Here is a 23,698-nt window from a genome sequence, read left to right on the forward strand (position 1 = left end):
TACAGTGGACCATCAGAAGACCACTCTTACAGTGGCCAATCAAACTGCTGCAAAATTGGGCTACATGCAGCCAGCCTTATTCCTCAATATATTGGTTGTTTTCTTCATGTTTAAAGTGTCCCCTTTGTAATAAAGTGACAAGTCCAATCTTAAACCATTACACATTTCATCACCTCTGAAGTGAGAATGTGTTCCAGGAAACAAAAGGGTAAAGCTAAGTCTGGGAGGCAGACAACATTGGGTGCTGAAGGGAAGTACAGAGGCTTATTTAAAATATACACTTAGACAAGGGAGATCCTTTTTACTATTATGTTTTTTATATTCAGGTCCATATACTTTCCATTATTATTGGGATAACAATGTCCCTTTAACAAGACAGAAAATAAATACATAATTCCACATGCATTATTTTTTATTTTATTTTTATTTTTTAGAAGAAAAGTATATTCAGCTATGAGAAAGGGGGAAACAATTTCAGGAGAGTTGTTCGGTAACTAGAGGACAAATCAGTTCACCATCTCAACACTATCTTAATGAAGGAAAGAGGAACTTACAGTAGTACATGACCTTCCCCTTTGGCAACCACAACATTCATTCTCATTGGGACAAGTCATTAAAGGTTTCTTGATTAAGAAATAAATATCAACTCTGCCAAGCTTTATTTCTAAATTAAAACAGTCACATACCACAACATTACTGTGTAAAAAAAAAAAAAAAGCCAAAACTCCCACCAAAGGGGTGGACTCACAGCCGCCATATTTTCAGCTTGTGTTGGAAATGTTAAGTAGAGTTGACAACTCTGTTCAGAAAGAAATGCTTCTTTATTTATTTTTTTCATTTTGCCTTTGATACACATCCCCAATGGCAGTGCCCAGCTTCACTCATTCTTAGTTTAAAGCCCCTCCATTATAATATCTTGTCAAGCAAGGGTTGTTGCACACTGGAGTGAACATCTAAAATTAAATCCCACAAAAAACTTATTTGAAATTGGATTGGCATCCATTGAAATTCTTACTTTTGTTTATTAAACACAAAAATGAAAGGTCTTGCCATAACATGCTGTAAAAAAATTGTGAGCGAAGTCTGAGCTACTGATGTTCAAGCTTGTACTGGATCTAGGAGTTAGTGGATCAGCATAACAGCCAGGCAATTAGCATTTTCAACAAAGACAGCCTTTCTAGTCTCTCAGTACAGGTTTCATTTAACTCCTGTCTGGCCACTCCTCCAACTCTGCACAAGATAAATAACCAGCTCTGCCAGTTTTCCTCGTGATTAGGGGATTTGTGCTTTGGACAAGTCAGATGATGACTCAGCACTTTCCTACTTTTCTTCTAATCATGCACTCTCTTATGATACATAAATACGGAAAAGATGGATTCCTCGTTTCGTGGGAATGAAAACTAATTCTTTAGCTGCAGCCTTCCCAGTGGGATTGCAGCAATAGATGAAAGCACATAAAGCTGCACAATCATCTGTGTGTACACCTCAAAACCAAACTACACTGCCACCGCGGTATGCAATCATCTGGAACCCAAAGTACCCAGGTATATAAAAGACATCTCTCATGCAGGACAACTATATAGAGTGGCAAGACATACCTCATTAATGGCCAGCTGTTCCCCTCCCGGCTGCAGATACCTCGGATTGGCCTGGTAGGATTCCTCATAGCTGTATTCTTCCTCACTTCCATTGTCATCAACCAAAGTGGTGGATTCTGCTCCTCCATCTGTAGAGACTGAGAAAAATACGAAGCTTAATTCAGCAGAAAGACACGACTTTTTATGAGGTCTTTACCACAGAGACGATACCAGACCCAGACTCAAAATCCAAGTGCCTTTTCTATTTGCAATGTTATTTACCAAGACAAGTAACATCTAGTTATTTATTAACATCAACTCAATTGCATATATGTCAGATTGAAAGAACTGGGCTGTGCCTCTATGTGGGTCTTTTTTCCACACATAGACATATCCAATGACACATTTAACTCCCTGGGATAAACTTTCCATGGACAAAGCTGCCTCCTATAAACCGCCCAGATTTGGTCCATGCTTACTGAAACTGCATTAGACAGGAAACTCTATACCCACCAGCATATGCAGGTTTTACAGTGGGCATAACAGAGGTAGAGAATCCAGTTACAAATTAACCTAGAGTGGGCTATCCATGGAACTATAGGATTTCACAGAGCTCCCCTAGGGTAGGGCCGCCCGTGAAACTCACCTAGGGTAGGGCCGCCCGTGAAACTCACCTAGGGTAGGGCCGCCCGTGAAACTCACCTAGGGTAGGGCCGCCCGTGAAACTCACCTAGGGTAGGGCCGCCCGTGAAACTCACCTAGGGTAGGGCCGCCCGTGAAACTCACCTAGGGTAGGGCCGCCCGTGAAACTCACCTAGGGTAGGGCCGCCCGTGAAACTCACCTAGGGTAGGGCCGCCCGTGAAACTCACCTAGGGTAGGGCCGCCCGTAAAACTCACCTAGGGTAGGGCCGCCCGTAAAACTCACCTAGGGTAGGGCCGCCCGTAAAACTCACCTAGGGTAGGGCCGCCCGTAAAACTCACCTAGGGTAGGCCCGCCCGTGAAACTCACCTAGGGTAGGTCATCCGTAGAACTTTTACTGGTCAACAACAAATAACTTTTAAAGAAGACATTGCTATCTAAATGGTAAGGATTTTTACACAACCATTCAATAATCTTAAAGGGAAGCTTTACTGTGCACAGATTGAAGCTACAACTGCTGACTTTACCTTCTGCTAATACTAGATCCTTGGCTACATTCTGGTCCAGTGGATTCAGAACTTCGAGTCAACCTGGAACAAGTATTTAGATCAAGAGTTTTGACTTTTTCAGCTTCCCTGATCCGCATGCTTGTTTGGGGTAGTGACTCAAAGTCAAAGTGAAGCAACAGATGGCCAGGCAAGTAGCATTTTCAGAGGAGGGACTTTCCTGAAAATATTTGCATGTGTAAAATTATTCCTACAAACATTCTATTCAAAAATCACATGGTTTCTTCAGGTCCATGTCAACTGCAGCTATGTGTACACTGTCGGTTAAAAAAATAAAATAAAACATCAGCAGTCGTGACGTCTAATCTGAGGCAGATTTCTATTTTCTATACCGATTACTGCGCAGCCATTCTGCAATCAGATCAAAAAGTCATGCAAAGGACATGAAAGGATAATTACAGAACCAGGATCAAAATATACTTTATTTTCTCTTCAGACACAATACTCATATAGGCTCATAAAAGCTTGTATGTATTGTAATAGTGAGAGTTCCTGTCACTATGAAAAGGGATGAAAAATGGACACAGAGTCTGCATGTCGGTGGACTGGAGAGCTACAGAGCATAGCTTTGAAAAGGAGAAAATGGTTTTGGCAGCTTTCTCCAGGCTTTGCTATGTTCGGATGGTGCTCTGTAGTTTGGAGATTCCTCAGAGTCTTTGGTGGGATGGAATCTCCAACACTGTGTCCAGATCTTATGGATAGCCAACAGGTTGTGTGCCCAGGTGCACACAGCCCATATAACAAGGGACTGGTGAAAGCAGAGAGGGGAGGAAGATGGAGTGTGTGCAGCTTGTTGCTGCTGCTGTAGAAGACAGACCTGTGTCTGAAAAGCTGTCCGCTCTGTGTGAGACTACATCCCTGGTAAGGGGGGACTTCGTGTCTGAAGGACTGGGAAGGTTGGGACGGCTACAAGGGCCTATGAGACCAGAGAAGGGTCTGGGAGGCTGGGAGAGCCGAGGCAACTAGCAAGTCCAAGGGGGACTGAAGGAAGTCTTGAAGTCTGGGGGGAAGGACAGTAAGCAAACCCAGGGGTCCAGAAAATCCTGTTGAGGCCAGGAGTAGACCGGTTCAACAGGGAACTGCAAGGCAAAGTAAGCCTAGGAGCCAGGAGGCTTGGCATTTTCAGTTGTATGAATTTAATGGAGAAGAACCCCTGTGTGGGAAATCCCTGTGTAGAAACTTATTTTGTTCCTGTTAATAAAAATGGGCTGCCATGCCCTCAAACCTGACAACGGACTGCTATGGACCGAGTTAAATACCCCAATATCACAGTATAATAAATGCCATTTAAAAAAATACCAGTTAAGAACATGCAAGAGACGTAGCAAGGCTTGACCCCTAATATCACATTCTGTCATGTTACCCTACGTTACATAGTTACATAGTTAGTAAGGTTGAATAAAGACGTCAGTCCATCCAGTTCAACCTGAGTGAGTGTCTACAATTGTCCCTATCCCTGTACATTGCACACTCACATTGGTCCCTACCCTCAAGGAGCCCACAATCTAAGATCCCCATTCGTATACTAGGGCCAATTTTAGACAGAAGCCAATTAACCTAACTGCATGTCTTTGGAGTGTGGGAGGAAACCGGAGTAACCGGAGGAAACCCACGCAGGCACAGGGAGAACATGCAAACTCCAGGCAGGTAGCGTCATGGTTGGGATTTGAACCAGTGACCCTTCTTACTGCTAGGCGAGAGTGCTAACCACTACACCACTGTGCCACCCGTTGGTTTTGAAGAATGTTTTAGTGTATGGCCTGTTGCTTCAGCCAAGATACCTGTAGTGTACAGGACATCTGCAAATTAGTGGTAACATGAGAAACTACAAGACTACAACTTCTGGTTATGATTGGCTTCAACCATAGTTTCTGGTATGCCCAAAGCTGAAAGATCGAAGAGCCAAACTGACTGTTGAAAAGAGAAAAAGAAAAAAAGGAGGAGGTCTAAACATGCGTTTGTACGATATCTAAAAATGGGCAGATGCAGCCATTATACAAATGGATACAAAGCATCCTGGCCTCCCATGTACTGCACTTCAGACACAAAACACAATATTAAGATATGGGTAGGTTAAGCAGTAGAGACAGCTGTGCTGAGAACTGCAGCTGAGGCTTCTACATTGCATGGTGTGTGGAGGGGAAGACCTGGGACAGGTTGCGGGTGGGAGGCCTGGGATGGGGGTGCAGGAGAGGGAGGCCTGGGATGGGGGTGCAGGAGAGGGAGGCCTGGGATGGGGGTGCAGGAGAGGGAGGCCTGGGATGAGGGGGAGGGAGGCCTGGATGAAAAAGACTGAGGGCACACAATTTGAGTAAACCTTAGGTTTCGGGTCTCTCTGGTGCGCATGTGAAGTTCCTCTCACAGTTGGAAGGAATGAACAATCACCATATTGCTCTGTCTGGGTGTTAGTTTAATAGGTTTGGGATATTACGAGTTCCCTTTAAATAAGCACAAATTTTATTTTTCTAAATGAACCCTAAAACAAAGTATGTGTATGTATCAGCCACAAATTGGACACCCATATGTCCGGTGGCCATCCCTTACATCTTACTTAATTTTCAGAAATTTACTGAAAATATAGGATTGTGAATGATTTAGGACTATAAATGAAGGCAAATGGCAGTGGACCATCTAATAGTTTATAAACATGTGCTCTATTCTCATAAATGTTGCCTGAACATACAACATGGCTTCCTCTCTCGTGTTGGTAATGTATGAAGTTGGTGCGGCCCTTAAACCAAAAACTCAATATGAAGCCACTGAATAGTTCTTATGACTCATAGCATCTGCTAAAGGAGGGTGTGAAAACCTAGCAATGGTTAACACAGCCCTGGCACGTGGAATGATACAGCAGATGCAGCGAAAACATTTGTTTCACCTCAGTTCTACCTGCAGAGCTGGATCACAATGGAAACATATGCAGAGATGTAAGGCACAGTGTGCCAGCAGTGCAGTAAGTGCATGGTGTATCCGAGACTTGCCAGCACAGCATTCACTTCATAGTACATCTAAGAGGCTGACAGCAATCCTGCTATAACCTAGTGCAGTGCTCACATATCCATCAAAAAAAATATCGGCAATTAAAAATGAAACCATTGAAGTGTAATGAAAAACTAACACCACAAAGAAATAAATGCCCTTGTAAAGTAAACAACATGCAAAACCTGTTTCAGGATTATTATTATTATACACGATTTATATAGCGCCAACAGTTTATGCAGCGCTTTACAATGTATAGGGGGGACAACACAATTACAGTACAGTTCAATACAAAAAAGGTACAGGGGGCCCTGCTCATAGAGCTTACATTCTAAAGGGAGGGGTTGGTACAAAAGGTAATAGCCGCAGAGAATGATTTGATGGGGGTGGCTCGTGGGACAGTTGTTAGGTGGGTGTGGGATAGGCTTCCCTGAATAAATGAGCTTTCAGGGATCTCCTAAAGGTGGACACGGTAGGGGCTGATCGGATATACTGGTACAGGGAGTTCCAGAGGATGGGAGAGGCTCTGAAGAAGTCTTGAAGGCGAGCATGGGAGGAGGTAACAATGGAGCTAGAGAGCAGGAGGTCCTGGGAGAAGCAGAGGGGATGATTTGGGCGATATCTGCAGATGAGGGTGATGTTGTGCATGGCCTTGTATGGTATGGTTAGCATTTTGAATTTTACACGGTAGGGGGAGCCAGTGAAGGGATTGGCAGAGAGGAGCAGCAGTCATGGATCGGTTAGTGAAGTGTATTAGTCTAGCAGCAGAATTCATAATAGACTGAAGGGGGGGGGATAGTCTGCTTAAGGGTAGGCCATTAAGGAGAGAGTTGCAGTAGTCAAGGCGGGAAATAAGGAGTGAATAAGTTGCTTTGTGGTGTCATTAGTCAGGAAGGGTCAAATTCTGGAGATGTTGTAGAGGTTAAGGCGGCAGGATTTTGCCAGTGATTGGATATGGGGGCTGAAGGAGAGGTCCGAGTTAAGGATTACACCCAGGACCCTGGCATGTGTGGAGGGACCAATGGTTGTGTTGTTGATATTAATGGTGAAGTCACTGGGGGGAGGACCGTGAAAGAGGAAATATAACAAGCTCAGTTTTAGAAAGATTGAGTTTGAGGAAGTGGTGTGACATCCATACTGATATGTAATTCAGTAAGTTTGAGATCCGTGAGGAGATGAGTTGAGAGATAGATCTGGGTGCCGTCGGCATAGAGATGGTATTGGAAGCCGTGGGAGGTTATCAGCTGGCCCAGGGAAGAGGTATAGAGTGAGAATAGGAGAGGCCCAAGGATGGAGCCTTGGGGTACCCCAACAGAAAGAGGAAGGGGAGTGGAGATGGAGTTGTGACACTGAAAGTGCACTGAGATAGGTAGGAGGAGAATCAGGATAAAGCAGAATCACGGAGGCCAAGGGAGTGTAATTTGCTGAGGAAGAGCAAATGGTCAACTGTGTCAAAGGTAGCAGAGAGGTCTAAAAGTATGAGCATGGAGTAGCGTCCATTGGTTTTAGCAGTTAGTAAGTCATTGGTGAGTTTCAGTAGGGCAGTTTCAGTAGAATGTTGTGGGTGGAAGCCAGACTATAGGGGCTCGAGAAGGTTGTTGTCCGTGAGGTAGCAACTCCTTCGGTCATGGACAAGGCATTCGATGAGCTTGGAGGCAAACGGGAGCAGGGAGATGGGTCTTAAGTTATTCAAACAAGTGGGGTCTAGTGAGGTTTTTTTTTGAATATGGGGATAACCAGTGCATGTTTGAGCAGGGAAGGAAAGGTGCCGGAGGAGAGGGAGAGGTTGAAGATGTGGGTTAGGGAGTTTAGGATAGAGTGGGAAGGTGGTCGCAGTAATTGAGAGGGGACAGGGTCCTTCATCTGTGCTAACTGGCCAAAAGGAGGAGAGTATTGAGTGTGGAGTTGGACCCAATGAGTTGGGTAGGGGATGAATTTGAATGCTGCATATCTCCTTGCGAATTGTGTTGATTTTGCTATTGAAATTGTTGGCAATCTGTTGAGCAGTAAGCAAGTTTGTGGGTGGGGGCAGTGGGGGTGAAGTAAGGAATTAAGGGTAGAAAAGAGTTGACGAGGTTTGGATGAGAGAGTTTTGATGAGAGTGTTGCAATAGGTTTGTTTAGCAGTGTGGAGGCAGGAGTTGTATTTGAGAAGGGCAGATTCAAGTTGACTTGCGTCATTTCTGCCAGTGTGTGTGTCAAGTGAAGCCAGTTGGTTGAAATGGAGTGCATGTGGTTGATTTGTTTTTTATGCAGTCAGAAATGGACACTGGTCAGTTATCTTCACTGACTGAATCATTCCTCAAACTGCAGGTATGTACCTTTGTAGGGGAGCACAGGATAGATTAGTATGCACAAGTAAATACCCTGGTAAAATCCCTGGGCCTTTACTAGATGTCATCAAGAGAAGCAATATCCTCCTGAGCAATGATAATTTAAAGAAAATCTTTTTGTTGCCCTGGGGAATGGGACCATATTTAAGTAGTGCCCAGCAGGGTCAGCTATAATAACCCTACTTACAGCAATGGGCATGGCAGCCAACTGCTCTATGGCATGGGTCTACAAACTAGAGGTCGACCGATATATCGGTCGATATTTGCCGTTTTTTAAATAATCGGCATCGGCCGATTGTGCTGATAAAAAGCCGATTTAGAACTACAGTGGGACTTTGAAATGACTTCTGTAATAGAAGTCAGTGTAAGTTGCCTGAGTCGTCATAGAAACGTCTTCCTCCTCTCTGGGCAGGCTGCCAAGAAAAGAACAGAAAGATACAATGTTTACACTTTGATGAATGAAATCATCTCTGTGTGTAGAAGTTCTCAGTTTAACCATTTAAAGACTAAATCTTTTCTGACACTTGTTGCTTACAAGTAAAAATCCTGTATTTTCTCCCAGAAAATCACTTAGACCCCCCCAAAAATTATATATATATTTTTTTAGCAGAGATCCTAGGGAATAAAATAGCGGTTGTTGCAATATTTTATGTCACACGGCATTTGCACAGAGGTCTTTCAAATGCATTTTTTTGGGAAAAAAAATACACTATTTAATAAATAAAAATAAAATAAAAACAGTAAAGTTAGCCCATTTTTTTTTTTTCGTCCACAAGTTTTGACTACCTGTTTTTATTTAATATATAGTTTTTTTTTTTTTATCTAAATCATACATACAAGTAAACTGATTGGAGGTTTGTTTTGTTTAATAAATGTTTAAATGTAAGAAATTTTCTGTATCACTTATGAAGACTGCTTTCACACTGGAGCGGGCAGGCGTTGATGGTAAAACGCAAGTTTTAGCGGCTCTTTACCATCATTTTAGCAGTGCTATTTGGCTGCTAGTGGGGTACATATAACCCAGCTAGCGGCTAAGGAAGAGGTTAAATGCACCCATGAAGCACTGCTGCCAAATCGCATTGCATGCGCTTCGGCAGTGGTGCCCATTCATATCAATGGGCAGGAGTGGTGGAGGAGCGGTATACACCACTCCAAATGTGCTGCTTGCAGGACTTTTTTTTTTACGATCCTGCCAGCGCATCGCCTCAGTGTGAAAGCACTCCGTCTTTCACACAGACTGCAGGGGAGCCATTTTGCAGGCACTTTACAGGCACTATTTTTAGCCCAAAAGCGCCTGAAAAACGCCCCAGTGGGAAAGGTGTGTTAGATCAAGGGGGATTAAAAAAAAAAAATAATAAAAAAGGAAAAAAATAAATAAATAAAATAAAATCGGCCTAACATATCGGCCCAAAAAAATTGGCATCATATATCGGCTATCGGCTGCCATGATTTCTAAATATCGGCATCGGCCAGAGAAAAACCCATATCGGTCGACCTCTACTTCAAACTATGGCCCTCCAGTTGTTCAGGAACTACAATTCCCATCATGCCTAGTCATGTCTGTGAATCTCAGAGTTTTACAATGCCTCATGGGATGTGTAGTTTCAAAACAGCTGGAGGGCCGTAGTTTGAGGATCTCTGCTGTATGGTCCCCTTGATGGGGACGCTATTCTTTTGGGTAAGGAAGCCCATAATTGATTAAATTTCTTTTTTTTATTTGAGCGGAGAAAATAAAAATAAAAAAGACTCGCTTCCCCAATCCACTCTCATTCAAGGTGGATGGAGGAATCCTCCCAGCTGAGCCTTTGTATTCTAACAGCAGGGAGACTTGCCCACCATCAGAATACACAGATCAGCATGGCAGGTAATAGCCTGCAGCATCGGTCAATAGGAAAAACAGGGCGGTTGTACAGAAGTCAACTGGTAGATCAACTTCTGTACAACTACCCTGCCCATACATAGAAAAATTTGGCTGGTCCCTGCTGAACTAGCCGAATTCTGATCCATGAATGGCTCTACAGCTTCCATCCTGATCCCTTCCTGACAATTTCACCGACCTGGAACAAGTATACAGGGTAAAGACTATCCAAACCACTGGAGTCATACAGGTTCCCGGCTGGAAGCCTTTTTAAAAACTGTAAAAGCCAGGACCAGGGTCATGAGCTTTACACTGCCTCAGCAGATTTTTTTTTTTCTCCTCTTAATAGGCTGGCCCTTTAAATAAAACCACTTGTCAACTGTACAGACTAGCAATTCTGTTTTCCAATAAGACACCACCGAAGGTGTTAAAACTACGCAAAGCTGTCAGACGTGCTTACTCAAGCTTTCTCATGGAGCTATAAAACATGACGTGAAAATAAAACATGGATATAGATATGCATTTAATTCTCCGTTGCTTCTTGCAGTAAAGCACAAATCCTAATCTAGCTTTCCTGCAGGGAGCATCCATCCACACCACATACAGCAACACTCGCCTCCCAAACCATTCACGTCAACTACTTCCAAGAGGGAGACAGATACATATTAACAAGCTCACACCTACCCATGTGAAGACTTTCCAGACTCCAAAATCTTGCCATTTCCCCTCGAGCTACCATGCTTTTATTAGTAGAAAAAAAATGGACCAATGCGTGAAAAAATTACATTGTCTGTTACAAATGCAGAGGCATGGCAGCTAAAAAAAATAAAAATAAAAATTGCTCAGTCAACATGAGATGCTGCTGTTAAGCCGGCTGTAGAAAGAGCTTATTCATTGCTGCCAGACTCCACGCCTGCACATCAGGCCAGGCACTCCGAGGGAACTGACAGAGATCCACATTATGTGTGGCTGCGAAATTTGGCTGCTTAAATGACGACACCATGGGGTACCCTTAGGGAGGAAGTGCTGAAAACGGCAAAACATCAATATGAATGCGGTCGAGCAGCCAGCCGCGCTGCCAGTGCAGCACAGAGCAAACATCGAGTGCCAGAAAGGACTCCTATAGTTGAGCCTCCTGTGTAATCTGCTTTCCAGCGACAGATGCTGCAGCAGTATGCCAGTGAAGGCTGCCCACACCACCTCGGTTGGCACCTTAAAGGGAACTAAACCATGCTAAGCTGGTTCAGGTAAGAAATTTTATAGGGATATTTCACTTGAGTAATTTCATTAGACAAATAGGCAGGGAAATGCCATTTGTCTGGCTGTCCCCCGACCTCGACAGTGCGTATTACACACAAATATGCAGATCAATACATTTGATTTCACTTGTTGAATGCTTGTTCTGGGTCAGTGACTAAGAGCCCGTTCACAACAAGTGTACGTTATTGTGTGTATAATGTGTGTGTGCTGGTATTTTTTATGTACGTGTGCTGTAAAAACTATGACAGGCTGAAAGCTGCGGAGACTGGATGGCGCAGCAAGTATGTCCCCAGGGGCGTGTGCCCAGAACCCAAGAATTGTGTGTTCTGGGCTTTTGTCCCTGGGTGTATACTGCCGTAAACATTCGTACCACCTGAACATAAAAAGAAGACAGGGCACCAGCCTAGTGCATTATTGTATAACTCCTTTCATAAACGTTTAAAAGGGTAACCCCACTTTTGTAGGAAAAAAAAAAAAAAAAAATTGCATGACACATACAAATGCGACTTAAAGAGGAGGTAAACCTCCATTTTTAAGTTGTACCTATAGGTAAGCCTATAATAAGGCTTACCTAAAAGGTACAGTAAATATCTCAAAATGTGCGCCGATTAGGGGATATTTACTGTGTAGTGCGCAAATGAAGGAAGAGGGTCGAACATGGATGCGGCATGAGGAGGGGACAGCGCGGGCTTAGTTTGCAGATAAGTGTCACATAATGTGCTAGTATGCAATATTGTCTAATGAGAACCTCCAAAGTTACAGACAGCCAACATCCTTCTACGTAGAGTGGGTTACAAGGCATGGTGGGTGTAGTGCAGTGATGGCGAACCTTGGCCCCCCCCCCCTGATGTTTTGGAACTACATTTCCTATGATGCTCCACTACACTGCAGAGTGCTAGAGCATCATGGGAAATGTAGTTCCAAAACATCTGGGGTGCCAAGGTTCGCCATCACTGGTGTAGTGCAAGGTAGATTCATGGGCGCCAGACACTTCTTGAATGCAAAGAGATTTAATTTTCTCTTGAGCAGAACTGTGGGAGAGATGGTTTAGGGCCAGGACACCCTTCTGCAGTTGCAATGTTATTAGCTGTCTCAGAGACGTCTATAGGTAGACAGCCATGCAAGGAAAGGCACCCAGCAGGACACCACATCTCCACGTGTAGGAGTAGCAGTCTTCAAACAGTTTCCAACACAAGTTGTAATGAAATTCTGTACTTCCTCTACAACCACTTCTTGTAGTTCAAACCACTGAGCTCCCTTCCTCTCACTAGACTTGCTGATCCACAGCCTCTGGATCGCCTGAGCTCTGCCAACCTTTTCACCGAGTATCTTCCTCAAGCATCACCACCGCTTCCCTGCAGGGTCCCTAGCGCCACACTCTCAGATACTCCTCAAGCTTCACCCCACTGGCCTGCTCGGTCTCTGGCTTGGCACACAAGGCTGCTCTGCAAGCATCACCTCTGCTGGCTCCCCCCCCCCCCCCCCCCCGGTTGGTGAGACTACTGCTCTGGTACATGCTTCAGCTACTCACCCTGGTAATAAGGTGGTTGGTCTCTTAGTGGCGACAGCTTCCCTTCTACCTCAGACCATGACAGGTACTCCAACCTAGCAGCCAGATAACCAGGGATATGCCTCAGGCTCTGGACTAGCAGCCGGGGGCAGCACAACCCACCTCCACCCAGACAGCCATCCAGGTGGCACAGAACACCATTCACCTGATTCCACCCAAATATATAGGTTCTCCGAGCAGGCCAAGTCAAGAAAACCCCTGCTCATTGGCTGAGATACCCCATATACACCTAATCTGTCCTTGCAATTCCCTTCTCTTATCTAATGTCACCAAGCACCTGGCGACAGAAGACAGAAGTGAAGTCAGGGGCGTACCAACGATGGGGCGGGGGGTGCGGTCCGCCCCGGGTGCCACACATTGGGAGGGTGTCAGTGGCATATCTAATGGGGGTGCAGTCCACACCCGGGTCGGGTGACACCACTTACAGAGGGTGGGGAGAGCCCTGGCAGCTCTCTATGGCCGTTTTTTTCCCAGCCAGATCACCCCCGTGCTGCGGCAGCAATGGTCTGGTCTTTGCTTTCCTCCTTGCTCCTCCCACCACTGCTGAGCTGCTGAGCCAAGCCTGTTACTATTCTCCGCCCGAGCGGCACAGCTGCTACTGTACACTGTGTTTTCCAGACCTTGCTAGCTGCTGCCCTGATGTACTTGAGGCTGAGCCAGCTGCCCTCCCTGCCAGTGTCCTCCAAGGTGAGCTTGTGATAAGGGGGTTGGCATGGTGGTCGCTGCCCTCAGCTGGTGTGCTGTGAGAAGAGGGTGGGGTGTTTGTTCTGCCTCCCTGACCTGGTCTAATAAGGGGGAAGGGGGGGAGGCTGCTGTGTCCACCACTGACTGTGCTAACTCACTGCTTTTTAGTTTAAAGGGTGATTCAGTGATTGGAGTGCAATCATTTTCAATAAAATTTTACCTGAGTGTCATTTTTTGATTGGACTTTACTTGCATGCTGTTCCATATTTTGCTTGTTGTTTTTCCAATGCGGCTTTAGAAATGCCTTCTGGATTCCTGTGCAACTCCATGTGGTGCAATTTTCAACTCATTAATTTAACTGGGATGAAATCACATTGAATCGCACAAAAATGTAATGCACACACTACTTTTTCAAAAGCGCACTGCACCAAATTGCATGATACTATGGTACCATGAAATCTGGAGCAGGCAAAAGCACTGCCATTGTGATCTGTGTTAAAGGTGTTATTAGAAAAAAATATATACACCTGCAGGAGATCAGGTACCCAGTGCGTTTTGAACGCAGTGTGGGAAACGCATACAGAACATGGATTTCCTGCACCACCTTCTGGTATAAACGAGCTCTTAAAGTGGTACTAAAGGTTTGTTGCACAGAGTGACCCTGAACCTCGTCTTCTGGGGTCCCTCAGTGGCTCTCGTGGCTCCTCCCCGAATTAGATAACGCCCTAGGAGAAGCGCTCTCACGTGGGGGTTATATTACTGACTCACTCCTGATTCATTCATTTGGCGTCCACATACGCCAAGTTTATGACTTGTCCCCCCTCTCCAGCACCCACGTCATTGGATTTGATTGACAGCAGCGGGAGACAATGGCTGTGCTGCTATCAATCTATCCAATCAAAGCCGGACTCCGTGGAGAGGAGGACAGCACGTCCCCGCTGAGGAGATGAAGGGGCTCAGGTAAGTAAAAGGGGGATTGGGGGGCCGGTGACTGCCAGGTGTTTTTTTTTTTTTTCACCTTAATGCATAGGATGCGTTAAGGGGAAAAACCGCAAAGGTTTAAAACCGCTTTAAATATTTCAAATCAGATATCACTCACAAATTTTAACAGTATTTATTTTAGTAGTTCCAATGCGCCCATAATTTTATTTTATTTCTGTTCTACAGATGCATAATAGGCTGTAAATGTAATTTTTTTTTGCAGCAGCAGCAGCAAGGCAGAGCAGGAGTAAAATAAGCCCATTTGTTAACCCCAAGCAATGATGTCAGTGGATGTTATAATTACCCCCACAGCATTGGTGTAAATGGGGGCTATGCAATGTAAAACCCCTTTCGCACTGAAAGAGCCACTTCTGCTTCTCCAATGTGAAAGTCCCGAGGGCTTTCACACTGGAGCGGTGCGCTGGCAGGGCAGTCCTGCTAGCAGCATCTTTGGAGTGATGTATACACCACTCCTGCCCATTGAAATCAATGGGGCAGCGCGGCTATACCACCAGCATAGCGCTGCTGCAGCAGCGTTTTGCAGTGGTTTTAACCCTTTCTCGGCTGCTAGTGGGGGGTAAAAGCACCCCGCTAGTGGCCGAAAAGCGGCATTTTACTGCCGACGCACCCTCCGCCCCAGTGTGAAAGGGGCCTAAAGGGGTCCAAAGGTGTGGGGGCTGTGTAATGTGAAGGGGTCCAGAGGTACGGGCTATGTAATCTATAGGGGGTCTTCCTACATTTTACCAGCAGTTATGGATGCAGTGCTGTAGATTTTTTAGGTTGCATATTTTTTTCTGCATTTTCTGAAAATGCACCAAAAGTCTGCATCTTTGGCGCATTTTCAGAAAACAGGAAAATATATATTTTTTGGGGGGTGACACCATGTTTTACTGCACCAGGTGACACCAGCCCTAGTAACGCCACTGGCAGCAGCACAGGCTACAGAGCATGGAGGCGCTACACATGACGTAATTCTATGTCAATGTGCGGTGTGCTGACTGCCCATCTGGGGGGGGGGGGGGGGGTGCCAGATATAGGATCCGCCCCGGGTGCCAAATAGTCTAGGTACGCCCCTGAGTGAAGTGCAGCAATTCCAGACTTAGGGTAGGAATCAATTGTTCCCCAACAATAGGCCAAGGCAACTATATCTGGCAGGTAGATTTAAGAGCAACCCTGCCTAAACATCAGGGTGCTACACACTATATTGTGTTTTGTTAACATTTGCTTAAAAGTGTTACTGTGTGCTTCCCATGATTGTGAATGAAACCCCAACTCGTGTATCATATACAGTAAACAATACAAGGACTGGCCATGTCATAATAGAAGACAGCCCTTCTCTAGCAAGTTGCTGTCCGTTTTTACTACTCCGCTTGCTCAGCGGGGATCACTCTGTTAAGACCCGCTGAGCCGGCGGAAGACAAGTCCATCTCAGACAGACCTGTCAGAGAGATCGCTCTCCTCTATGGGAGGATCGGATGATTACGGACCACCTGCCGGTTTTCATCTGATCCGATCCGCCAGACGCATGGAAAATAGACATCCATCCGTCTGGATTTTGCGGAGCGTATCGCAGCGGACTGGTTGTCAGCGGACATGTCACCACTGACATCCGACGCTCCATAGAGCTGTATGGAGCGACCGTTCAGATCTGCCTGAAAGAACTGACAAGTGGATCTGAACCTGTGAAAGGGGCCGCAACAGACAGGAGAGGTGATGGATTGTAAGGATGTGCTTGTATCTAATTCTACATCACTGCCACAAACTCCTTCCCTGCACAGATGACAGTACATGTAGATATACAGAATGACAGGTTATCCCCTTGTCTTCTAAAAATTTATAAATCAAAAAACAAATCAATCAGCAGATAAGTGTTCATTTGTGGATGACAATACACTGTGCCAAACTGTTGGCAGATTGCAAATTTATATGACAGCTCTGCAGCTCCATTTCCTGCCAATACCTTCCACACCCTAGAAAGCGCCAGCTCAAATAAAGTTTTCACGCTACAGAAAAGTGACAGAGTTATCACTTTATAGCAGTATATGCTGTTCGGAAAGTTAAAGCAAACCTGTCACAGAGTGGCAGAGCCCAAGCTTGAGGTCCCTAGGCTGCCCTGCAGTTGTGTAATAACCAGTAGTGCACATCAGCAACTTGCAATGTATAGTATGGACTCCTTTATGTGCACACTGGGGTACATTTACTAAAAGGCACTTTGCAAGTGTATTTGCACTATGCAAGGGCATTTGCTCCAGAAATTAGCTGAAGCTTCACTTTGCAAAGAATGCACATGCAAGGGGGGAAAAAAACAGCATTTTGCCTACATCCGATTGAATGATGGAAGTCAGCAGAGCAGAAGTCATTTACTAAGCTTTGGACCAAATACTTGTAGTCAGGTCTCCAGCCTCCTTCCGTCTAATAAGAACTTCCAGGGTCAGAGATAGCCGACATCCTTCTGTATATGGTGGGTTGTGAGGCATAGTGGGTGCAAAGTGGATAAAGTTATTGGGCGCCAGACACTTCTTGCATGCAAAATAGATGTTTATTTCTCTTACAAACTTTTTAGGGGAGAGAGGGTTAGGGCCAGGAAACCCTTAAGTAGTTGCAAGCTCAGTTAACAGACTGAGACTTCAATAGGATGACAGCCGTGCAGGAAAAGACATCCAGCAAGATGCCACATCTGCACATACAGGAATGCGGTTTCCTATAGTAACAGTTCCTAACACAAAGCTTAACAGTTTTTTCACCTTCATTACAATTTCCTCTTGTAGTTCTTCAGCCCACTGAGCTCCCAGTCTCTCACTAGACCCACTGATTCACTGCCACTGAATTCCTTGAGCTCCTTCAATCTTCACGGTGGTATCTTCAAGCGTTACCCCCGCCTCTCTGCTGGGTCCTTAGATTGGCATTCTAGATACCTCTCAAGCTTCACCCACACTGGTCTGTTCGGTCCCTAGCTTTGCACACAAGGCTGCTCTGCAAGCATCACCTCCACTGGCTGGGTCCCTGGCTTGATTACTGCCTGAAGTTTAGCTATTCTCCCCCGTGCCCGTTCGGTGAGAATACTGTTCCGGTACTTGCTTCAGTTACTCACTGTGGTCCCTGGTAATAAGGCGGATGGTCCCTTAGTGGCGACAGCTTCCCCTCTACCTCTGATCAGTGACAGGTTCTCTGGCCGCCCCGAACCCCGACTTCTAGTTGGGCTGCAAGCCACAATCCCAACCCTTCGCTGCTCTCTTGCGTCTGGATAGGCCCTCAGACAGCCTAGCAGCCAGATGCCCCCGGGATAGGCCCAATCTCCAGCCTAGCAGCAAAGTGTCAAAATTGTCAGTTTCAGATTGTCGGACACAATATCGCAGTCCCCCTATAAGTCGCTGATCACCATCATTACTAGTATAAAAAAATAAAATACAAAATTCTGAACTTTGGTTGTTCGGGTGTTCTGCAGAACAACGAACAATATACGGTGTTCGGGGCAAATGCAAAAGCCGCCGGAACACCATTAAAGTCTATGGGACATTAACATGAAAAATCAAAAGTGTTGATTTCTAAAGGTTTATATGCAAGTTATTGTCATAAGAAGTGTTTGGGGAACCGGGTCCTGCCCCAGGAGACATGTATCAATGCAAAAAAAAAATAAAAGAAGTTTAAAAAAAAAAAATAAACGGCTATTTTTTTTTTTAGAGAGAAGTGATTTTAAAAATGCTTAAAGTGAAACAATAAAAGTGAAATATTCCTTTAAATGTCATACCTGTGGAGTGTATATAGTATGCCTGTAAAGTGGTGCATTTTTTTTAAAACAGTCCCTGCACAAAATGACATTTCTAAAAAGGAAAACAAGTAATTCAAGTACTCATGGCTATAATGACCCTTTGGGTCTGGTATGAATATTAAGGGGAACCAAGAATCAAAATTAAAAGAAAATTGCGTGGGGGTCCCCTCAAATTCCATACCAGGCCCTTCAGGGCTGGTATGGATAATAAGGAGAACCCCACGTCAAAAGTAAAAAATAAAATAAAAAAAATAAATACAAAAAAAATGGCATGGGGGTCCCCCCAAAAATCCACAATGGACCCTTATCCGAACATGCAACCTGGCAGGCTGCAGGAAAAGAGGGGAGCAGGAGAGTGCCCCCTCCTAAACTATACAAGGCCACATGCCCTCAACATGGGGAGGGTGTTGATGGGGACAAGGCCCTCATTCCCAGAACCCTTGCCCAACAAGGAGACCCCCCAGAACCTGGCCTCCCCCCTGTGTGAAATGGTAACGGGGTACCCCTACCATTTCACAAAAAATGTGTCAAAATTGTACAAAAGACAAGACATAACTTGGGACAAGTCCTTTATCAAAAAATTGAAAAATAAAAATGCCCCACGAAGTCCATTCACACCGGGGGGTGTTTGGCCCATCCCTACTGGCAAGATGAATGCAGTATTTTATCAAAAAATACTGGAGGAATATTTGCATTCATCAGCCAGGAAGCTGTGTATTTGGACATTCCAACATGACAATGATCCAAAACACAAGGCCAAGTCAACCTGTCATTGGCTAAAGCAGAATTTAATACAATATTGATAGATGATCTAAGTGTGCACATTATTCCTTTCTGGCACCAGAGGGTTGACTCAAAGCACAAATCAGAAAAGGACAATTACTCAGGAAACTTGCAGATCAGGAAGTTCTGTGAATTAATTTCTGTTCTACAAACAAAAATAGACTACACAGAGATTCAAAGCAAGTAATTCAGGGCAGATATGGTAAGAACGTTTCTTCTCCTTTTTTCAAAGAGTTAAAAAATATGTGTGTGTATTATATATATATATATGTAATAATCTATAGAGATGTTGAAAAGTGTATGTTTAGTAGACTGATGAGATATATATATATATATATATATAATCTCATCAATCTACTAAACATACACTTTTCAACATCTCTATAGATTATTACTGAAGAAGTAACCAAAGTCTGTTACATTGCAAGCAAATATTGGGACATGTAGGATAGTGGCAAAATTGTGTACATGGGGACCAATTTCTGGGTCTGCATCCAACTATTATAAAACAGCACAATGATATAGGAATCTATCGACAGGAAATCTCAGATTCAAGGGAAATACACTCTTGAGGGTGGTTCACACCATATGCAGTCCAGTGCGTTTTTAGTCCGCATAAAAAACGCATTGGCAGGAGTCTAACACAGATTCCAATGGCCCTAGTTCACACTAGTGTTCCAGATCAGTCACCAAAAGTAGATCATGTTGCATTTTTTTTTGTATGTAACATGGAACAATGCATAAAAAAACACACCGGAACACACATTTTCAATTGTCCTCAATTGAAATGAAAAAAAGGAAAAAAAAAAAAAAAAAAAAAAAAAAAACACAAGAAGGGGAAAAAAAAAAAAAAAACACACTGGAATGCATCAAAAACACGCATTGAGAAACACATCCGGAATGCAGAAATTGTGGTGTGAAGCGGCAGAAGGGCACAGCGCTGGATTGACTAGGACTTAGGTAAGTAGATGAGGTGGGGGTGGCCATGCTACTTGGACATTTCGTACCTTAAAGAAGTACAGCCAAAGCTTGTTTAGCTGTACTTCCCTTTGTTAATCAGTTTGTTTTGCACTCCTGTAATCAGTTTTCAGCAGACAGCTGGCTGAAGCCCCGCTGTTGGCTGACGGCACAAAGCTGGTCCAGGCTGGGAAAAGATTGCGACCATATGGTCGGGATCCACTCAAAACCCTGGGTCGGCACCTGGCCCAGCCTCTCTGGCTCAGTGCTCCAGTGAGTACAGGGGAGACAGAGCAGATGGTTCTCTGCTCACAGAGCACTAAAAACAAGCGATCGGTGGTCTTTGATCGCTTGGTTCTCAGTTTTTGAGGCGGTGGGGGAAGATGCACTGCATCCACCTAGGCAAGTAGGATTCTTAAATTTAAAAAATAAAATAAAAATACTGAACCTCTCTTTTAACGCAGGGAATGCAATAAAGTCAAATGTCTTGCCTTTGGAACCATTGAAAGGTCTATCCAATTCCAAATTTTTTTTTGGCTTCGTATATATTTAAAAAGGACAAAATGGAAACCATCTTATGGGGTAAATAGGTAAAGCAGCATGAATTGCATTATATAAGTTGACAAGAGATCAAATATCCCCCACAAATACCCATTACAGGGATTATTAGATCAGTTTTAGTCATTTCTTGGTGGTACAGACTATATATGAGGGAGTAGACAGATATGGAAACCAATAATAGAATAAACATTTAAAATACCAGTTTGCCATTTAGTGCATGGATATTTTAAAAAGTAAAATATAAACCACTTACTGTTAGAGCCTCTTATAGTCCGCTTGCGTCCAACTCTATCCAAACCAATTGGCGTGCTTTGAGAAAAGGTAAATGGTCGCAACCGAGCAGAGACTGCCTTGTATGGTGGCACTTTATGTGATGGTACAGGAGGTCGTGGTACTGGCTATAGACAGAATAGAAATAACAATGTATTTATCAGTACTGGAAGATGCAGGAAAATCTGCCATAAACTGGCCTATATTATAAAATTGATAGCACAGGTACCATGTATTATCTATGTAAAGCCATTTAAACAATACATAGAAGGCTTTAGTGTTGGGTTTTCCAGTATTTCTGGTACGTCCAGCTACTAACTGGGGCTTCCATAGCAGAGATCAAAGAGAAGGTAAGAGTATGCACATTACTGGGCCCATTATGCAGCAATGCTTAACTTATTTTTCCCTATAGGTTTGTTAATGATAGGAGATTACATCTTTATACAATGGCTTTCTGCATTATAAAAGATGAAGACTAATGAAAAATGCTTTAAAAATACACTAAAACCTTCATAACAAAAAGAAATACATTTATCCAACCTGCCCTTCTCTACATAGTTAGTAAGGTTGAATAAAGACACCAGTCCATCCAGTTCAACCTGAGTGTCTACAATTGTTCCTATCCCTGTACATTGCACACTCACATCAGTTCCTATCCTCAAGGAGCCCACAATCCAAGGTCCGCATTCATATACTAGGACCAATTTAGGACAGAAGCAAATTAACTTACCTACATGTCTTTGAAGTGTTGGAAGAAACCCACGCAGGCACAGGGAGAACATACAAACTCCAGGCAGGTAGTGTCGTGGTTGGGATTTGAAGCAGCGAACCTTTTTACTGCTAGGCGAGAGTGCTAACCACTACACCACTGTGCCGCCCAGGTTTTCAACACTGCATCTACTGGTTTTCAACACTGCAGATGCTCTTTAACCGCTAAAGGACCGCCTCATGCCGATATACATCGGCAGAATGGCATGGCTGGGCACAAGCACGTACAGGTACGTTGCCCTTTAAGTGCCCAGCCATGGGTTGCGTGCCGCCGGCAGCGCACTCGCGACCCGGTCCTGATCCTGATCTCCACAGAGCTGAACAATGGGGAGAGGTAAGTGTAAACACACCTCCTAGTGAGCCTGTCACTCATAGTCTGTTCCCTGTCATAGGGAACGATAAGTGACGTCACATGCCAGACCATGCCCCCTACAGTAAAAAAAATAAAAAACCACACACACACACACACACACACTTAACCCCTACACTGCCCCCTAGTGGTTAATCCCTTCACTGCCAGTGACATTTTTACAGTAATCAGTGCATTTTTTATCGCACTGATCGCTGTATTAATGCCAATGGTCCCAAAAATGTGTAAAAAAAATTGTCCGACGTGTCCACCATAATGTCGCAGTCACAATAAAAATCGCTGATCGCCGCCATTACTAGTAAAAAAAAAAAAAAAAATTTATAAAAATGCCATAAAACTAAACTATTTAGTAGACGCTATAACTTCTGCACAAACCAATCAATAAGCGCTTATTGCGATTTTTTTTTTTTTTACCAAAAATATGTAGAAGAATACGTATCGGCCTAAACTGAGGAAACAATTTTTTTTTATATATTTTTGGGGGATATTTCTTATAGCAAAAAGTAAAAAATATTGATTTTTTTTTCAAAATTGTTGCTTTATTTTTGTTTATAGTGCAAAAAATTAAAACCGCAGGGGTGATCAAATACCACCAAAAGAAAGCTCTATTTGTGGGAAAAAAAAAGGACGCCAATTTTGTTTGGGAGCCACGTCGCATGACCACGCAATTGTCAGTTAAAGCGACGCAGTGCCGAATCGCAAAAAGGGTCTCGGTCCTTTAGCTTCATATTGGTCCGGGGCTTAAAAAACAAAAAACACACATTTGGAATTTTAAGGTGGGACACCAGTCTCATCTGTTTCTGCTTCATATGATTATGCCCCTTGAGGGGAAAAAACAAAACAAAACTGTTTTTCATTAAAGGGGATGGCAGCCAGCACAATTCCTGTCTGCAGACAAGACCCGCTGATTATCGCAGACAAGCCCCCCTTAGCTTCAGGAGGTGTCAATCACTGCTGCTGTGTCCTATGTGTTGCACACAACTTCCATAGAGACAATTTCAGCTGAATGAGGAAAAAAATGACTGCAGAGCTTGCCCCCGTCGTACGCAGAATCCAGGAAGTGCAGCTAAATGTAAGTTGCTGTGTTGCTCTGTCTGGGAAAACAGTATTACTTTTCAGCAAGTAGCATTGGCATGTTTTGTTCCTTATTGTATTAGGGGATAAGGTGTGCTTTAATTTTCCAATTTTACAGGAACAGTAAGGAAAATAGAATGGGGAGGTTCAGATTAGAGTTTTATGCTGTGCAATCTGATTTTATGATCTGGACAGCAAACACATGTAAAGCCTCATACACACAATTTTTTTTTTCAACCGTAAAAAAAAAAGCTGACAGTTTGGGAGGAACTGGTGTACTAACTTTGTAGTGTTAGTACAGAAATCCCCCTCCACCTGAACACACCGGTCAGCACTCTCAGCCATTGGCTGAGAGTGCTGATCAGATGCGGACTGTCAGACCTTTGACAGAAGCTGGCCACCAAACACACATTTTTTTTGGAGGGGGGTGGTGGGTTAAAAACCTGTCTCCAAAAGAGATTAAAATACAAAACACACTTGCTAAGCCAACACCATACCAGGTAACGTTATTATACTTTATATGACTTTATATAAGTACTTGGAGAGGAAATACATTGAGACCACATTTGTTGCCCATTACATGCACAATAATAATTTACACCCCTAATATCAGTAGAAATGGCTTGTGACCTAGTAATAAATAGTTCATGCAGGTCACAACCTCAAAATCAAGGTGTTCTAGAGATCAAAATCTGATA

At 44.0% G+C, this 23,698-nt stretch overlaps 1 protein-coding gene across 5 annotated transcripts in view; it reads right to left on the reverse strand.

Annotated features, from left to right (window-relative positions):
- SPATA13 (spermatogenesis associated 13) overlaps positions 1 to 23,698 on the reverse strand; it is a 116,391-nt gene that overhangs the window by 42,205 nt on the left and 50,488 nt on the right. For 4 of the 5 annotated variants that reach the window (XM_077484035.1, XM_077484034.1, XM_077484037.1 and 1 more), the window contains 2 exons: positions 20,772 to 20,916; positions 1,599 to 1,735 (listed from right to left, as the gene is read on the reverse strand). In XM_077484035.1, coding sequence (XP_077340161.1) covers positions 1,599 to 1,735; positions 20,772 to 20,916 — 282 coding nt within the window. Of the gene's footprint in view, positions 1 to 1,598; positions 1,736 to 10,637; positions 10,885 to 20,771; positions 20,917 to 23,698 lie in introns of those variants that run through there. The other variant, XM_077484038.1, reaches the window with a different exon arrangement.

The sequence above is a fragment of the Lithobates pipiens genome, unplaced genomic scaffold (genome assembly GCF_037356315.1).
Source record: "Lithobates pipiens isolate NorthernLeopardFrog02 unplaced genomic scaffold, aLitPip1_a1.2 Scaffold_16, whole genome shotgun sequence".
NCBI classification, from domain to species: domain Eukaryota; kingdom Metazoa; phylum Chordata; class Amphibia; order Anura; family Ranidae; genus Lithobates; species Lithobates pipiens.